A 16,663-nucleotide genomic window follows, 5' to 3' on the forward strand; every position below is an offset into this window, starting at 1 on the left:
AAGGCCTTCATGTCAGCCTCTATTCTTCATCACCCTGATGTATCCCTACAGTTTTCATTAGAGGTCGACGCTTCCTCTATTTGTGCTGGTGAACTTTTATTCCAGAGAGGTTCGAAAGGCAAGACCACAGTATATGGCTACTATTCTAAGCTGTTTTCTCCCGCAGAGCGCAACCACTCTATAGGGGATCGGGAGTTACTGGACTGGCCATCAAGCTGGCCCTGCAGGAGTGGAGACACCTACTGGAAGGCGCAGCTCATCCTATCCTGGTCTTTGCGGACCAGGCGGCTCAACTGCTGATTCCTCGTCAAGCCAGGTGGTCGTTGTTCTTTGCCCGGTTCCGGTTCAAACTCCACTACCGACCTACCGACAAGAATGTGAGGGCCGATGCCTTGTCTTGGTCTATTGAGACAGAGGACACTGTGGAATCCGCACAGAATATTATTGATCCTTCCTGCATCTTCTCTGTTAACCCTCTGCAAGTTAGAGACATTCCTCCGGGAAGGACTTTTGTATATCTGGCAGACAAAGGATGAATCCTTCGCTGGGGTCACAGTTCAAAGCTGGGAGGTCACGTGGGTGCCCGTCAGTTATGGTGGCCCATGCTGCCGAAAGACGTCATGGACTTTGTCTCCTCCTGTACGGTATGCGCAGCAAATAAAGTTGCCCGCTCCAGACCAGCTGGTCTGCTCCAGCCGCTGCCTGTGCCCGATGCCCCCTGGCGGCATGTTGCGATGGACTTTGTCACGGATCTGCCTCTCTCTGCTGGATGCAGTGTGATCTGGGTGGTGGTGGATCGATTTTCCAAAATGGCTCACTTTGTCCCACTGACTGGCCTGCCTTCTGCTGCTCGACTGGCCGACCTCTTCGTTCAACACATCTTCCGTCTGCACGGATTGCCCCTGCAGATTGTCTCGGATCGAGGGGTCCAATGGTCAAGTCGAGAGGGTTAACCAAATTATGGAGAACTATCTGCGGCACTTTTTCTCCAGATGGCTGAATGACTGGGTGCAGCTGCTCCCGTGGGCTGAGTTCTCCACCTCCAGTCCATTTTTCATTGACTACGGCCAACATCCTGGAATATCTCTTCGTGTCTCTACTATGTCCCAGGTGCCTACAGCTGACTCTACCTTCATGGACTTTCTGCAGATATGGCAACAGACCCGATCTTCTATTCTTCTGGCGGTGGACCGCATGACGAGAAAGGCAGACACTAGAAGACGAGAGCCTCCTCAGTTTCTTCCAGGCACGAAGGTTTGGCTGTCTTCCAGGAATATACGGCTGAGGGTGCTGTCTTGCAAATTTGCTCCCAGGTTCCTTGGACCCTTCGAGATTCTGCTACAAATTAACCCTGTGTCTTACAAGCTTCGGCTGCCTCCTACCCTCAAGATCCCTCACTCCTTCCATGTCTCCCTGCTGAAGCCCATGGTCCTGAACCGCTACTTCAGGACTGCTATTTCCGCAGTGGCTCCTGGCGGTTCATCCGGAACTTTCAAAGTGAGGGAGATCCTGGCCACCAAGAAAGTGGGAGGAAGGATGTTTTATTTGGTGGATTGGAGGGGATTTGGTCCAGAGGAGAGGTCTTGGGAGCCAGAGGAGAACATCGATGCCCCTGTCCTCGTGAAGAAATTTCTTTCCCGCTCTGGTCCCAAGAGGAGGGGGCGTAAGTGGGGGGATACTGTAACGTCTATGGCCAGGGGTCGTCGTTCAGACTTACGCTCTGACGGCCCCGGCCACGGACATCCAGGGAGACGCCAGCACTCACTTCCGGGTCCTCGGACTGTTACCCGCAGGGTGCACGCACGGCCTTAAAGGGCCAGTACCCATCCAGCTGTCACCCATCAATAAATAATTAGGCTGCTGGACTATAAAAAGGGACTCTGCCCACTTGTTCCTTGCCTGAGCGTTGTTGTATACCTAAGTTTGTCTTGCAAATGGTCACCCAGTGTTTTCCAGTTCCCAGTGTTACCCGTTCCTGCTGCCTGTACCCTGTATCCCATGCTATCGTATCTACTGAGAAAGTCAAGTCGTGTTTTCCGCTGCACCCACGGTGCCACCTGCTGTGAAAGTCAAGTCGTGCCTCCGCTACTGTCTGCATTGCCTCAGGTACCCGTTCCGAACTATAGACATTGTTTTGTACCTTGTTGGCCAGCTGCTACCACGCTACGCGGTACGGCCCAGTGGGCTCTCCAAAATTTTGAGGTGAACTGAAACCCCCCGATCCGACACGATATGCAGAGGTAAGCCATGCAGGCGTAAGATGTGTTGGATGAAGAGGTCGGCTAGTCGAGAAGCAGAAGGTAGGCCGGTCAGCGGAACAAAATGAGCCATCTTTGAGAATCGGTCCACCACCACCCAGACCATACTGTATCCAGCAGAGGGGGGCAAGTCCATTGCAATATGCTGCCAGGGAGCATTAGGCACAGGCCAGCTGGTTTGGAGTGAGCAACTTTGTTTGCTGCGCACACCGTGCAGGCGGAGACAAAGTCCATGATGTCTTTGGGCAGCGTGGGCCACCAGAACTTACGGGCAATCAGGTTTCGGGTCTTACGGACACCTGCGTGACCTGCCAGTTTGGAGCTGTGTCCCCAGTGGAAGATTCTTCTTCTGTCCGCCAGACACACAAAAGTCCTCCCCGCAGGGATGTCTCTTATTTGCAGAGGGTTGACAGAGATGATGTAGGATGGGTCAATGATATTCTGTGGAGACTCCACGGTGTCTTCTGTCTCGAACGGCCTGGACAAGGCAGCGGCCCTCATATTCTTATCAGCAGGGTGGTAGGGGAGCTCAAACTGAAACCGAGCAAAGAACAGCGACCACCTGGCTTGATGGGTGACGTTCTTGTGGTCAGTGAATATCAGGATGGGATGAGTCGCGTCCTCTGGTAGGTGTCTCCACTCCTCCAGGGCCAGTTTGATGGCCAGTAACCCCCGATCCCCAATCGAGTAGTTGCACTCTGCGGAAGAGAAAAGCTTGGAGTATTAGCTACATACCACTGTCTTGCCTTTGGGACCCCTCTGGAACAGAAGCGCACCAGCACCAACACCAACATAGGAGGCGTCCACCTCCAACGAAACCTGTAGAGATACATTAGGATGATGGAGGGTTGAGGCTGACCTGAAGGCACTATTCAAGCTATTAAATGCGAATTCCGTTTCTGGAGTCCACACCTTGGCATTCATGCCTTTTTTTGGTGAGGGTGGAGATGGGAGCTGTCAGTGAGGAGAAGTTTGGGATGAACTGTCGGTAGAAATTGGCGAATCCCAAGAAATGCTGTATGGCCCTTAAGCCTTGAGGGCGTGGCCATTCCAGGATGGCCTTTACCTTCTCAGGATCCAACTTGAGGCCTTGATCCGAGATTATGTAGCCCAGAAAGGGTAGAGACTTTCTCTCGAACACGCACTCCTCCAGCTTGCCATACAGGCGATTCTTCCTTAATCACAGCAAAAATTTACAGACATGTCTCTGATGAGTCGCTGGATCCGGGGAAAAAGTCAGAATGTCATCGAGATAGACCACAACACAGACATAGAGGAGATCTCGGAAGATGTCATTGACAAACTCTTGGAAGACCGCGGGAGCGTTACACAGATCGAAGGCCATTACCAGGTATTTATAGTGTCCGTCTTGAGTGTTAAATGCCGTCTTCCATTCGTCCACCCGGCGAATCCGGATTAGGTTGTAAGGCCCCCGCAGGTCTAGCTTAGAAACATTTTTGGCTACTCTTATGCGGTCAAACAGTTCTGAAGTCAATGGCAATGGATATCTATTTTTTACCATGATCTGGTTGAGACCCCGGTAGTCGATGCAGGGTCGACGAGATTCGTCCTACTTTTTGACGAAGAAGAACCCGGCCCCGGCCGGGGTGGGGGATTTCCATATGAAACCCCTCTACAAATTCTCCTTAATATAGGCGGACATAAACTGATTCTCTGGGAAAGAGAGAAGGTATACCCTTCCACGGGGAAGGGATGCATCAGGAAACAGATCAATAGGGCAGCCATACGCCTGGTGTGGAGGCAGCGTCTCAGCCTCCCTCTTGCTAAAGACATCCGCAAACTGTGAGTATTGAGAAGGCAATCCTGCCAATGACTGAGACTGGGGAGACTGGGCCGGATGGATCTGACCCAGGCAGCGGTTAAGGCACTCAGAACCCCACTGGAGAACCTCTCCAGAATTCCAGTCCAGAACTGGGGCATGTAGTCGGAGCCAGGGCAGGCCAAGCAGCACAGGGTTGACAGCCCTGGGCAGGAAAAAAACCAGATGAGCTCGGAATGAAGGGCTCCCACTTGGAGCTTCAGTGGTTTGGTCACAGCTACAATAGGGTCTGGCAGTGGCAGTCCATTCACCAAGGCAGCGATCAAAGGCCTCTCTGGGGGGGTTGTAGGCAACTGGAGAAGATCCACCAGGTCTCTCCGAATTAAGTTAGCTGTGGATCCAGAGTCCAGATAGGCAGATACCCGGTGCGTCCTTTCGCCGGACACTGTGGTCACGGGATGGACAATTTGGAAGAAAGTCCCTCCTCACCCAGAGTTTTCTCTCCAACCAACCCTAGGTGCTGGGGCTTTTGGGGGCACAGACGCACAAGATGGCCTCCGAGGCCGCAATACAGACAGAGAGTGCGTCTGCATTGTCTTTCCTGAATAGACAGTTTGAGATGGTCCATCTTCAAAGACTCCTTAGGTGGAACATCTGATGAGGACAGTAGGGGGTTGCTGAAATGTGGGAGCCGAAATATGGAGTCCTCTCTCCCGACGAGCCTCTTGGAACCGTTCTCGCATCCTTATGTCAATCCAGGCGGCCAGAAGAATGAGATCGTCCAGGGTAGATAGCAGATCTCGGGCGGCAAGCTCATCCTTAATCTCGGGGGACAGTCCCTGCCAAAATGTTGCCACCAAGGCCTTATTGTTCCACAACAACTCTCCCGCCAGGGTGTGAAAATGAATAGCGTACTCGCCCATGGAAGTGTCTCCCTGGCGGAGGTTCAGCAAGGAGGCGGCTGGCGACGAGACTCATCCAGGTTCCTCAAATACCATGCGAAATGTCCGTAGGAACACCTGGAAATTACGGGTCTCTGGTCCTTGTTGTTCCCAGATATGGTTCGCCCATGCTAGGGCCCTGCCAGTGAGGAGAGAGACGATGTAAGCGACCCTTGCGCAATCCGTCAAAAAAGCTCTTTAATAAAGACTGAAATGGATCTGGCACTGGTTAAAAAAATCTCCTGCAGTCCTCACATCTCCATCATAGCGATGAGGTAGTGACAGAGAAAATCGGGGATCAGCACTGCCAGGAGGTGTAGTCGGAGGGTCCATACTGCCAGGAGGTGTAGTAGGAGGAACGGCAGCTTGCATATCCAGCCAATGTGCAATAATGTTCAACGCCTAGAGGAGTTGGTCCTGTCTGGACCGGAGGTCTAGCATATCTGCCCGCATCACTTGTGACATCGTCATGGTCTTGGATTGACCAGCGGGATCCATGGCCTGAGCTTACTGTCACGGCAGGTGTGTGGACCCACTGGGCCGTACCGCCATAGCGGGATAGTAACTGGCCAAACAGGGTACAAAAGTCAATGTCTATAGTTCAGCTAAAGGTACTTGTGGCAATTCAGACAGTAGCGATGGTTTAGGCCCGTATGCGACTCTGGTAGCAGGCGGACAACAGGTGCGGTCAAACACAGCGGGTGTAGTAGGCGACACAACACGACTCCAACTCTGTACAGCACAGGAACATGGTAGCACGGGATACAGGATACAGGTAGCAGGAACTGGTACACTGGGAGCTGGAAAACACTCAAGGGACCACTTGCAAAGACTAACATGGGTAAAGAACAACAAAGCTCAGGCAATGAAGGAAGGGGCAGGGCCCTTCTTATAGTCCAGGGTAATCATGGTAGCAATCAGTCAATGTAAAACATGTGTGTGCTCTGACCCATTAAGGCCGGGAATGAGCTTGAGTCTGCACCATAGTGGACACTGCAGGACAGGACGGCCACATGTGCTGGCATCTCTGGGGAGGAAGGCATCTGCAGGATGATAGGAGTCTGCGGTCTGCGACTGCAGACATTACAACACTATTATGAATGCATTTTAAGATGTGCTAATGTGTACACAGTATGACACTTTTTGAATGTACACTATGTTACTGACAGATATATGAAAACCTACACCAGAACAAGAATAGAACTGCAGACTACCAGTCATTAAGAAATAACAATAAAAACTATTTATTATAAAAAAAAACAATAGAAAAAATACAGGGTTTGTCTTTAATGCAGAAACAAGGAGTATTGTCTATGATCTAATCGGCGCATTTTATCTTTTACATATAGGTATTGACTTTCTGGACAAAGTACCAGCAATATGTAATAAAGACCTGTCCCTGGTCACAGACTGCATGGAGCATGCTCTGACTGCTGTTCACCCCTGGACACGTTACTCTGCAGGATGGGATGCCAAACTCATCTATTTGCCTCTTTCCTATTTACCTACAGTAGTTTCGGATTTTATATTAACCATTGGGCAGCCTAGACCAGCAGGTGCTATCTGATGTTTCTTCTCACCTTCCTCTGGCCTAACAGTTGATTACATTATGATGACACTTTACATTTTGATATATAAAACATGCAACAATTCACTGTAGGAAAACTTTCTCGTGGCAAAATTGTTAGAAATCGTTACTTATGTGGAGGGAACACTTGAATCAGATGATAGAAGATTGGCATAATATTTATAAAAATGGCACAGATCGTAATGTGAAGTAGAGGTAAAAATAGCCAATGTAAGTGTCTTCATATAGCGTACAGATGTCATTACTTTCCTCTTGGCCACTAGTCTTCTCTTGTGTGGCGACAACTAAAAGTGTTCACATCACACCTAAAAGCCCATGTTGCATTTTCTGCACCGAAAGACTGTCTGCCAGGTAACACCAAATCAGTATTTTGCTAAAGGTTGAAATCACACGTTGGTACTGTGAAATGCAATATTTTATTTATTTACCAAATTTTTGGTTTGTTACAAATAAGCACTCTGGTTTGTTTTGGTCTACACATATGTGCGAACCAATAGTAAAGCTTGCCTTTCATAAATGCCGGTAACCTTATATGATAGCTTTATATATTACTTATACCCTTTATTGCCATGAAAAATTTTTCCTATACTCTCAAAGAAGGACTTTTATTAGCTGTACTATATTTGTGTCAAATTCACATATTTCAGAGAGCCGCTCCTGTAAATATGGTTCATATCGTAGCCTCAGTCATGTAATTTGAATCTCCTTGACCCCAACACAATATCTGCAGCAGGGCCCTCCAACTAGAACACATAATTTGCAGTACTGGTCACCTTTCATGAGCAGATGGACATCTTGAGTCAATTGAGTCAACAATCTGTAAATTTACGTTGTCTGTAAAATAGTGGAACTTTGGCCAGTGTACATATTAAAATACTGATACATCTGTACTTTTATTGAAACTGGGGGAGTTTATACAAGTTATTGTGATTATACTTATCAGCTCACAGAAAGTGCTGACGATGTGTTCTTATTATTCTGATTTATATACGGGGTGATTCAAAAAAGGATGGTGCAAAAGAAAAGGCCTGTAGTTAAAGTAATATAAGTGATAAATGGCCAGTGACTGAAAACCAAAGCAAAACTGCCTTAATTACCAATAGCAACCAATCACAGCACAGCTTTCATTTTCAAGAACCAAATTTGAAATGTGCTTACATAGTGTGACATGAGATGGCGACACCGAAGCAAGAAAAAGCTTTTTCTGTGTTGGCGTTTGCAAGAACTGTTGAGACAATACAGCAAAACTTTTAGACTAAATTTGTGCTTCGCATAGAAACTGCATTTCACGTTGGGTGAAATAATTCTAAACCAATGGGTGTTTATGTCATGGGAAAAGTCTGGGCAGCCCAAAGATTTCAGAAGAGGCAGTGAACAGGATTTGAACGGTGTACGAGCGTAGTCCTAGAATGTCGACCAGGTTGACTAGTATGGAACTACCGGTGCCACAAAACACGGTATGGCGTTTCTTACAAAAACGTCTGCGTTGTAAGCCATGCAGAGTACATCTTCTTCATGGTAACACAAACCCCAACATATAAACATACAAATAAATGACAACCACAACTTTATAATTGGAAATATAGGCCGCGATGTTTATTAAGGGTTACCCAAGAATAAATAATTCAATCCAACATAACCATAAAATTATTGAAAATTAATTAATCAATCATCATCAAATTATTGAACCAAACTGTAAAGGATCTGCCAGGCACAGCGGGGTTAACTCCCAGAACTAATCAGTCAGCACCTGAGAATACATCCCTGAGACTGACTCCTGCTTCCACCATTCAGGCTGGCAGGCTTAGGAGTGGGAGAGCCTATCGTAACCTGGCCAGACTCAGCTAGCTCCCGCCCTCGGTCTATTTAAGCCTGCACTTCCTGTCACTCGGTGCTTGTTATTGCTTTTGTTTCTTTCCTTGTGGTTCCTGGCCCAGCTACAGCTCCTGCTATTTTTGATCCTGCTCCATACCGACCCTGGCTTACCGACTACTCTTCTGCTTTTCGTTTTGTACCTCGCACACTCCTGGCTTGACTCGGCTCGTTCACCACTCTGGTTGCTCACGGTGTTGCCGTGGGCAACGGCCCCTTTTCCTTGCTTGTGTTCCTTGTATGTTTGTCGTGTTTGTCGTGCACTTACTGAGCGCAGGGACCGCCGCCCAGTTGTACCCCGTCGCCTAGGGCGGGTCGTTGCAAGTAGGCAGGGACAGAGTGGCGGGTAGATTAGGGCTCACTTGTCCGTCTCCCTACCCCCTGCCATTACATAATAACAAGCCCATACCTAGTCTACCCCTGGTCCCTGACACCACTATGGATCCCCGTGAGACCCTGGCTCAGCAAATGCAGGGTCTCTCCCTACAGGTCCAGGCCCTGGCTCAGAGGGTCAACCAGCCTGATGCTACCCTGGTAGTTCCCCTCACCGCACCTCTTGAACCCCACCTCAAGTTGCCCGACCGGTTCTCAGGGGACCGGAGGACTTTTCTCTCCTTTCGGGAGAGTTGTAGGCTTTACTTTCGTTTAAAGCCTCGTTCCTCAGGTTCTGAGAGCCAGCGGGTGGGTATAATTATGTCCCGACTCCAGGAAGGGCCCCAAGAGTGGGCCTTCTCCTTGGCTCCTGACGCCCCTGAACTTTCCTCCGTTGATTGTTTCTTTTCTGCTCTCGGACTTATTTATGATGAGACTGACAGGACTGCCTTTGCCGAGAGTCAGCTGGTGACCATAAGTCAGGGTAAGAGACCTGTTGAGGAGTATTGCTCTGACTTTCGGAAGTGGTGCGTAGCTTCTCGGTGGAATGACCCTGCCTTAAGGTGCCAGTTTAGGTTGGGTCTGTCGAATGCCCTGAAAGACCTGCTAGTTAGCTATCCCTCTTCTGACTCCCTAGACCAGGTTATGGCTTTAGCGATACGACTTGACCGACGTCTCAGGGAACGACAACGTGAACGTTTATGTGTTTTCTCCTCCGACTCCCCCATGATGCCTCCCGAAGCTCCGTTGCTTCGTTCCTCCCCGAAAGATTCAGAGATACCTATGCAACTCGGGGCCTCCGTGTCCCCCCAACAACGTAGAGAATTCCGCAGGAAGAATGGTCTCTGCTTCTACTGTGGGGACGACAAGCATCAAGTGAACAACTGTCCTAAGCGTAAGGTTGCAGCCAGAGAACTTCCGCGTCTAAGTGATCATCGGGGAGGTCACTTGGGCGCACAGGTATTTCCCGTAAATATGAAACGTACTAAGATCTTGCTTCCCTTTCAGGTCTCTTTTGGTGGTAGGTCTGCTACCGGTAGTGCTTTCGTGGATTCAGGGTCCTCTACTAATATCATGTCTGTGGAATTTGCTACGTCCCTTGCTATGCCTCTTATTGATTTGCCTAAACCTGTCCCGGTAGTGGGTATCGACGCCACTCCTCTTGCTAATGGTTATGTTACACAGCATACCCCTGTTTTTGAACTCCTTGTTGGCTCCATGCATTTGGAGCAATGCTCTGTACTGTTGATGCAGGGATTATCGTACGATTTGGTTCTAGGTCTTCCCTGGTTGCAGTTGCATAATCCTACGTTTGACTGGAATACTGGGGAGCTAACCAAATGGGGTAATGAATGTTGTACGTCATGTTTTTCTGTTAATTCTATTTCTCCCCCTAAGGAGGCGAATACGCTACCCGAGTTTGTTCAGGACTTCGCTGATGTTTTCTCTAGGGAGGCCTCCGAAGTGTTACCTCCTCATAGAGAATACGATTGCGCTATCGAATTGGTACCAGGAGCTAAGCTTCCTAAGGGTAGGATATTTAATCTTTCTTGTCCCGAACGTGAAGCTATGAGAGTGTATATCCAGGAATCCCTGGCCAAGGGTTACATTCGTCCCTCTTCTTCTCCGGTAGGTGCTGGCTTCTTCTTCGTGGGGAAGAAGGATGGTGGTCTTAGGCCATGCATTGACTACCGTAGCCTGAATAAGGTCACGGTAAGGAACCAGTATCCCCTTCCTTTGATTCCTGATCTCTTTAATCAGGTTCAGGGGGCCCAATGGTTTTCTAAATTGGATCTACGGGGGGCGTATAACCTTATTCGCATCAAAGAGGGGGATGAGTGGAAGACTGCGTTTAACACGCCCGAAGGCCATTTCGAATACCTCGTCATGCCCTTTGGGTTGTGTAATGCCCCTGCGGTCTTCCAGAATTTCATAAATGAGATTTTGAGAAATTACCTGGGGATTTTTCTGGTAGTGTACCTTGATGACATACTGGTGTTTTCCAAGGACTGGTCCTCCCACGTGGAGCATGTCAGGAAGGTGCTCCAGGTCCTTCGGGAAAATAAACTGTTTGCCAAAACCGAAAAATGTGTGTTTGGGGTACAGGAGATTCCATTTTTGGGTCAAATCCTCACTCCTCATGAATTCCGCATGGACCCCGCCAAGGTTCAGGCTGTGGCGGAATGGGTCCAACCTGCCTCCCTGAAGGCGTTACAGTGTTTTTTGGGGTTTGCTAATTATTACAGGAGATTTATTGCTAACTTCTCGGTCATCGCTAAGCCCCTTACGGACCTCACTCGCAAAGGTGCTGATCTCCTCCACTGGCCTCCTGAGGCTGTCCAGGCTTTTGAGGTCCTTAAGAAGTGCTTTGTCTCGGCCCCGGTGCTGGTTCAGCCCAACCAAATGGAGCCATTTATCGTGGAAGTTGACGCATCTGAGGTGGGAGTGGGGGCTGTCTTGTCCCAGGGTACCAGGTCCCTCACCCATCTCCGCCCCTGTGCCTACTTCTCCAGGAAGTTTTCGCCAACTGAAAGTAACTATGATATTGGCAACCGCGAACTCTTAGCCATTAAATGGGCATTTGAAGAGTGGCGCCACTTCCTGGAGGGGGCTAGGCACCAGGTAACGGTCCTTACCGACCACAAGAATCTGGTTTTCCTAGAATCTGCCCGGAGGCTAAACCCGAGACAAGCTCGATGGGCGTTATTTTTTACCAGATTCAATTTTTTGGTTACCTATAGGGCTGGGTCTAAAAATATTAAGGCTGATGCACTGTCGCGTAGCTTCATGGCCAGCCCTCCTTCGGAGGAAGATCCTGCTTGTATTTTGCCTCCAGGTATAATCATTTCCTCGATCGATTCTGATTTAGTCTCTGAAATTGCTGCGGATCAAGGTGCAGCTCCCGGGAACCTTCCTGAGAACAAGCTGTTTGTTCCCATGCAATTCCGGCTAAGGGTACTTAGGGAAAATCATGACTCCGCACTATCTGGCCATCCAGGCATCCTGGGTACCAAACACCTCATTACCAGAAATTATTGGTGGCCTGGGTTGCCTAAAGACGTTAAGGCCTACGTCGCCGCTTGTGAGGTTTGTGCTAGGTCCAAGACTCCCAGGTCCCGACCAGCGGGCTTACTGCGTTCGTTGCCCATTCCCCAGAGACCTTGGACACATATCTCCATGGATTTTATCACCGATTTGCCTCCATCCCAAGGCAAGTCGGTGGTGTGGGTGGTGGTGGACCGCTTCAGTAAGATGTGCCACTTTGTGCCCCTCAAGAAACTACCCAACGCCAAAACGTTGGCTACCTTGTTTGTCAAACACATCCTGCGTCTCCATGGGGTCCCTGTCAATATTGTTTCGGACAGAGGGGTACAATTTGTTTCATTGTTTTGGAGAGCCTTCTGTATGAAGTTGGGGATTGATCTGTCCTTCTCCTCGGCCTTCCATCCTGAAACCAATGGCCAAACGGAGAGGACTAATCAGTCTCTAGAACAATACTTAAGGTGTTTTGTCTCTGACTGTCAATTTGATTGGGTCTCTTTCATTCCCCTCGCTGAATTTTCCCTTAATAACCGGGTCAGTAACTCGTCAGGGGTCTCTCCTTTTTTTTGTAATTTTGGGTTTAATCCACGGTTCTCCTCCGTTTCACCTGGTAGTTCCAACAATCCTGAGGTAGAGGTCGTTCATCGGGAACTGTGCACAGTCTGGGCCCAGGTTCAGAAAAACCTAGAGGTGTCCCAGAGCGTACAAAAAACTCAGGCTGATAAAAAACGTTCTGCTAACCCCCTGTTTATGGTCGGGGATCTGGTGTGGTTGTCGTCTAGGAACTTGCGTCTCAAGTTTCCGTCCAAGAAGTTTGCTCCCCGGTTTATTGGGCCGTATAAGGTCATTGAGGTCCTCAATCCTGTCTCCTTCCGGCTGGAGTTACCCCCGTCTTTTCGGATACACGACGTGTTTCATGCCTCCCTCCTCAAACGCTGCTCCCCGTCCTTGGCTCCCTCGAGGAGACCTTCTGTTCCCATCCTCACCCCGGAGGGGGTGGAATTCGAGGTGGCCAGGATTGTGGACAGCAAGATGGTCCAAGGCTCCCTCCGGTACCTGGTCCATTGGAGAGGATACGGGCCCGAGGAGAGGACTTGGGTACCCGCCCGGGATGTTCACGCTGGGGTATTGGTCAGGAGGTTCCACCTGCGTTTCCCCAGTAAGCTAGGTCCACTTAGAAAGGGTCCGGTGGCCCCTCATAAAAGGGGGGGTACTGTAAAGGATCTGCCAGGCACAGCGGGGTTAACTCCCAGAACTAATCAGTCAGCACCTGAGAATACATCCCTGAGACTGACTCCTGCTTCCTCCATTCAGGCTGGCAGGCTTAGGAGTGGGAGAGCCTATCGTAACCTGGCCAGACTCAGCTAGCTCCCGCCCTCGGTCTATTTAAGCCTGCACTTCCTGTCCCTCGGTGCTTGTTATTGCTTTTGTTTCTTTCCTTGTGGTTCCTGGCCCAGCTACAGCTCCTGCTATTTTTGATCCTGCTCCATACCGACCCTGGCTTACCGACTACTCTTCTGCTTTTCGTTTTGTACCTCGCACACTCCTGGCTTGACTCGGCTCGTTCACCACTCTGGTTGCTCACGGTGTTGCCGTGGGCAACGGCCCCTTTTCCTTGCTTTTGTTCCTTGTATGTTTGTCGTGCACTTACTGAGCGCAGGGACCGCCGCCCAGTTGTACCCCGTCGCCTAGGGCGGGTCGTTGCAAGTAGGCAGGGACAGAGTGGCGGGTAGATTAGGGCTCACTTGTCCGTCTCCCTACCCCCTGCCATTACACAAACAGGAAAGCTTCCCGCCTTTGCTGCTCGTTATCCAATCAGTAAAAAGAGCGGGCTTCACGAGCGTAATGGGGAAAATTCCAGAACCTGCTCGTACATTCCTGTACAGCTGACCTGAACCTGACCCATGCAGGTAAATACCAACTGTAATAATAAAAGAGGGGTGGGGAGGAAGAAACCAAACCAGAAACCACCAACCTTTAAATCATAAAAAGTTATGTGGGGCTGTGATACCATGTGTCCCCCAAGAGATTGCTATGGGGGGCCCTGGCATGGTAACACAAACCCCAACATTTAAACATACAAATAAATGACAACCACAACTTTATAATTGGAAATATAGGCCGCGATGTTTATTAAGGGTTACCCAAGAATAAATAATTCAATCCAACATAACCATAAAATTATTGAAAATTCATTAATCAATCATCATCAAATTATTGAACCAAGTCCCCCCAGCATTAGCTGGGAGACTAAGCCCCACAAGCCATGAATCATCGATACATGGCCCCCCCCCCCCAAACATCGCAGCCATTTTTCAATAACATTTTGCAGACCTAAATTAAAAATGTCAATCCTTAAAAATATCAATCCCCACTTCAGAAAGATGAATATCATCTGACCTATAAAGGCCTGATGTAAAACCCTCCAGATCAATATGTCTGTATGAAAAACCCCCTAAAGAGGGTAAATACTTCTCCATTGCTCGATTGACTCTCTTTCTTATTTTCTCTAAATATGAACATACCTTACCTGTCCATAATAATCGAGGAACAATTTCCGAAAAAATTAAAACAGAACTGGGAAACATACATTGTATTACAGCTAAAACCAAAAAATATTAAAAACATTCGGATCAAAAGATAAATTCTCTTAATAACTCTGCTTGCTTGCTCTCTTCTGAGCCCAATAGATAAAAGAGTGGTCAACTATCCAGACCACTAATTTTTTACCTAAAGGAAATAATAATTAATTCATAATCAACAAGTCAGGTCTAATATATAGTCTAAATCTGTTTGATTCCCATCTACCTATACGCTTAATTATTGATTCATCCAAACCTAATCTGGCTGCTTCCGTATCAGCCCCAATTCTAAAAGAATGGGATGAAAATTTAAAATCACCCAAGTCTAATGAAACTAAACATTTCTTAAAAATTGAAGTCAATTGGAACCTAGTTAATGGAGACATATCCTGGTGTAACAAAAAGGGGCCTGTAACTGCAGGTCTAATTTTAAACCATTCCTGAATATTTAGTACCGGACAAATTTCAGAGCCTTCAAACTTATTTAGACGAATCCAGAAACCACGACCAGACTGATTCGTTTTTGATTTTCTCAAGAAAATAGATGCAAACGAACTTCCCAACTGAACATCTTTACAATCTAAACCAGAACTAACTTTTTTATTAATCGATACTAATTCACCTATTCTTAATGCTGCAAAGAAGGCGACTACAAACGCTGTGCGAAATAAACAAACTTCAAAACTGTCAAAACAAATCTGCTCCAAAGCAGACCACAATTTACTCAAAAGATCAACAGAAATAGGTCTCCTACCATCTGAGCAAGAAAAATTCCTCCGATAACCCTTCAGTAATTGCCTGACTGGAAAATAATTGATTGGTTGTGAACCCAATAATTTCCTAAAAAATGAGATTCCTGCCAGGATTTTTGAAATGTAAGACGCAGAAAATTCATTCTGAATTAAATCACAGATAAATAATAAAAATAGACCAACATCATCATGTAAATAATCAACCTCTAAATTTGCACAAAAGGAAAGCCAATCATTCCATGCACTGAATACTCAGCCCATGTTCTAGGTGCTAACGAATTTCTAATATTAGAAGAAATCAATCCCAGATCAAGTCCCACAAATGAATTGGGCATGGGATCCCTTCTTCCTCTGCCTCCGGAGCCAGCTCTCGAAACTTCTGCCACTGACAACGAGACAGAGAATCTGCTAACTTATTACTTCTTCCTTCAATATAACTCGCTTTCAACCATATATTAAAAGATAGACAACACAGTACCAAATGTCTTAACAGCTTAGTGGTAAGATCACATTTTGATGACAACGTATTTATAGCAAATACAACTACTTTGTTGTCTGTAAACAAACGAATTCTTCTATCTTTAAATTCAAAACCCCAAATTACAATAGCAACTAGCACAGGAAAAAGTTTGAGTAACACTATATTCTTTTTACCTTTATTCAATATCGAAGAATCTGGCCAAGTCTCTGCCGACCATCTACCACACCAGTATGCTCCATAGCCACTACTACCTGCTGCATCCGTGAATAAGCAAAGCAAATCTGAATCTTCAAAATCTTGCTGCCAGCAACTGTGACCATTGAATTTGCTCAAAAATTCAAGCCAAATTCCCAGATCGTCTTTCAAGTATCTCGATAATCTGATATGAGCCCTAGGCGACTTCAAACCCCGCGTAGCAAAGTAAAGTCTCTTAGAAAAAAAGCGTCCCATTGGAATAACTCTGGTAGAAAAATTTAATAAACCAAGTAAAGATTGTAGTTCCTGTAGCGTAGTTTTTTTTTTTGCTAACAGCTCAACCAACAAAACTCTGATTTTTAACAACTTATCTACTGGTAATCTAAATTCCATATTAACCGAATCTATAACAATACCTAAAAACTCTAAACAATAACAGGGCAAAACCGTTTTTTCTTTAGCAAGTGGAACTCCAAAATAACTAGCAACTTCAATAAATTTATCTAATAACTCTAAACATGAAAACGAATCAGCGTAACCAACAAACAAGAAATCATTCAAATAATGTAATATACCTCCAGTAGGCATCTGTTCCTGAACTACACAATGCAAAAAAATAGAAAAAGCTTCAAAATAATGACAGGATACTGAGAATCCCATCGAGAGGCATTTGTCAAAATAAAATGCATCATCAAACTGGAAACCTAAAGAGTTAAAGCCACTAGGCTTAACTGGTAATAATCTAAAAGCTGATTTTATGTCAGCCTTGGAAAGGTGATGAATTAGTCTAAAAGACCCAG

General features: G+C 47.2%; 2 protein-coding genes across 5 annotated transcripts in view; both read left to right on the forward strand.

The window, feature by feature from the left end:
• LOC142742377 (retinol dehydrogenase 7-like) overlaps positions 1-7,469 on the forward strand; it is a 74,156-nt gene extending 66,687 nt beyond the window's left edge. The window contains exon 5 of the mRNA XM_075852023.1: positions 6,329-7,469. Coding sequence (XP_075708138.1) covers positions 6,329-6,546 — 218 coding nt within the window. The 3' untranslated portion in view covers positions 6,547-7,469. The remainder of the gene's footprint in view (positions 1-6,328) is intronic.
• The window catches only part of NACA (nascent polypeptide associated complex subunit alpha), a 495,234-nt gene that overhangs the window by 184,268 nt on the left and 294,303 nt on the right, over positions 1-16,663 (forward strand). The gene's annotated exons all lie outside the window — the stretch shown is intronic.

The sequence above is a fragment of the Rhinoderma darwinii genome, chromosome 2, assembly GCF_050947455.1.
Source record: "Rhinoderma darwinii isolate aRhiDar2 chromosome 2, aRhiDar2.hap1, whole genome shotgun sequence".
Lineage (NCBI taxonomy): Eukaryota > Metazoa > Chordata > Amphibia > Anura > Rhinodermatidae > Rhinoderma > Rhinoderma darwinii.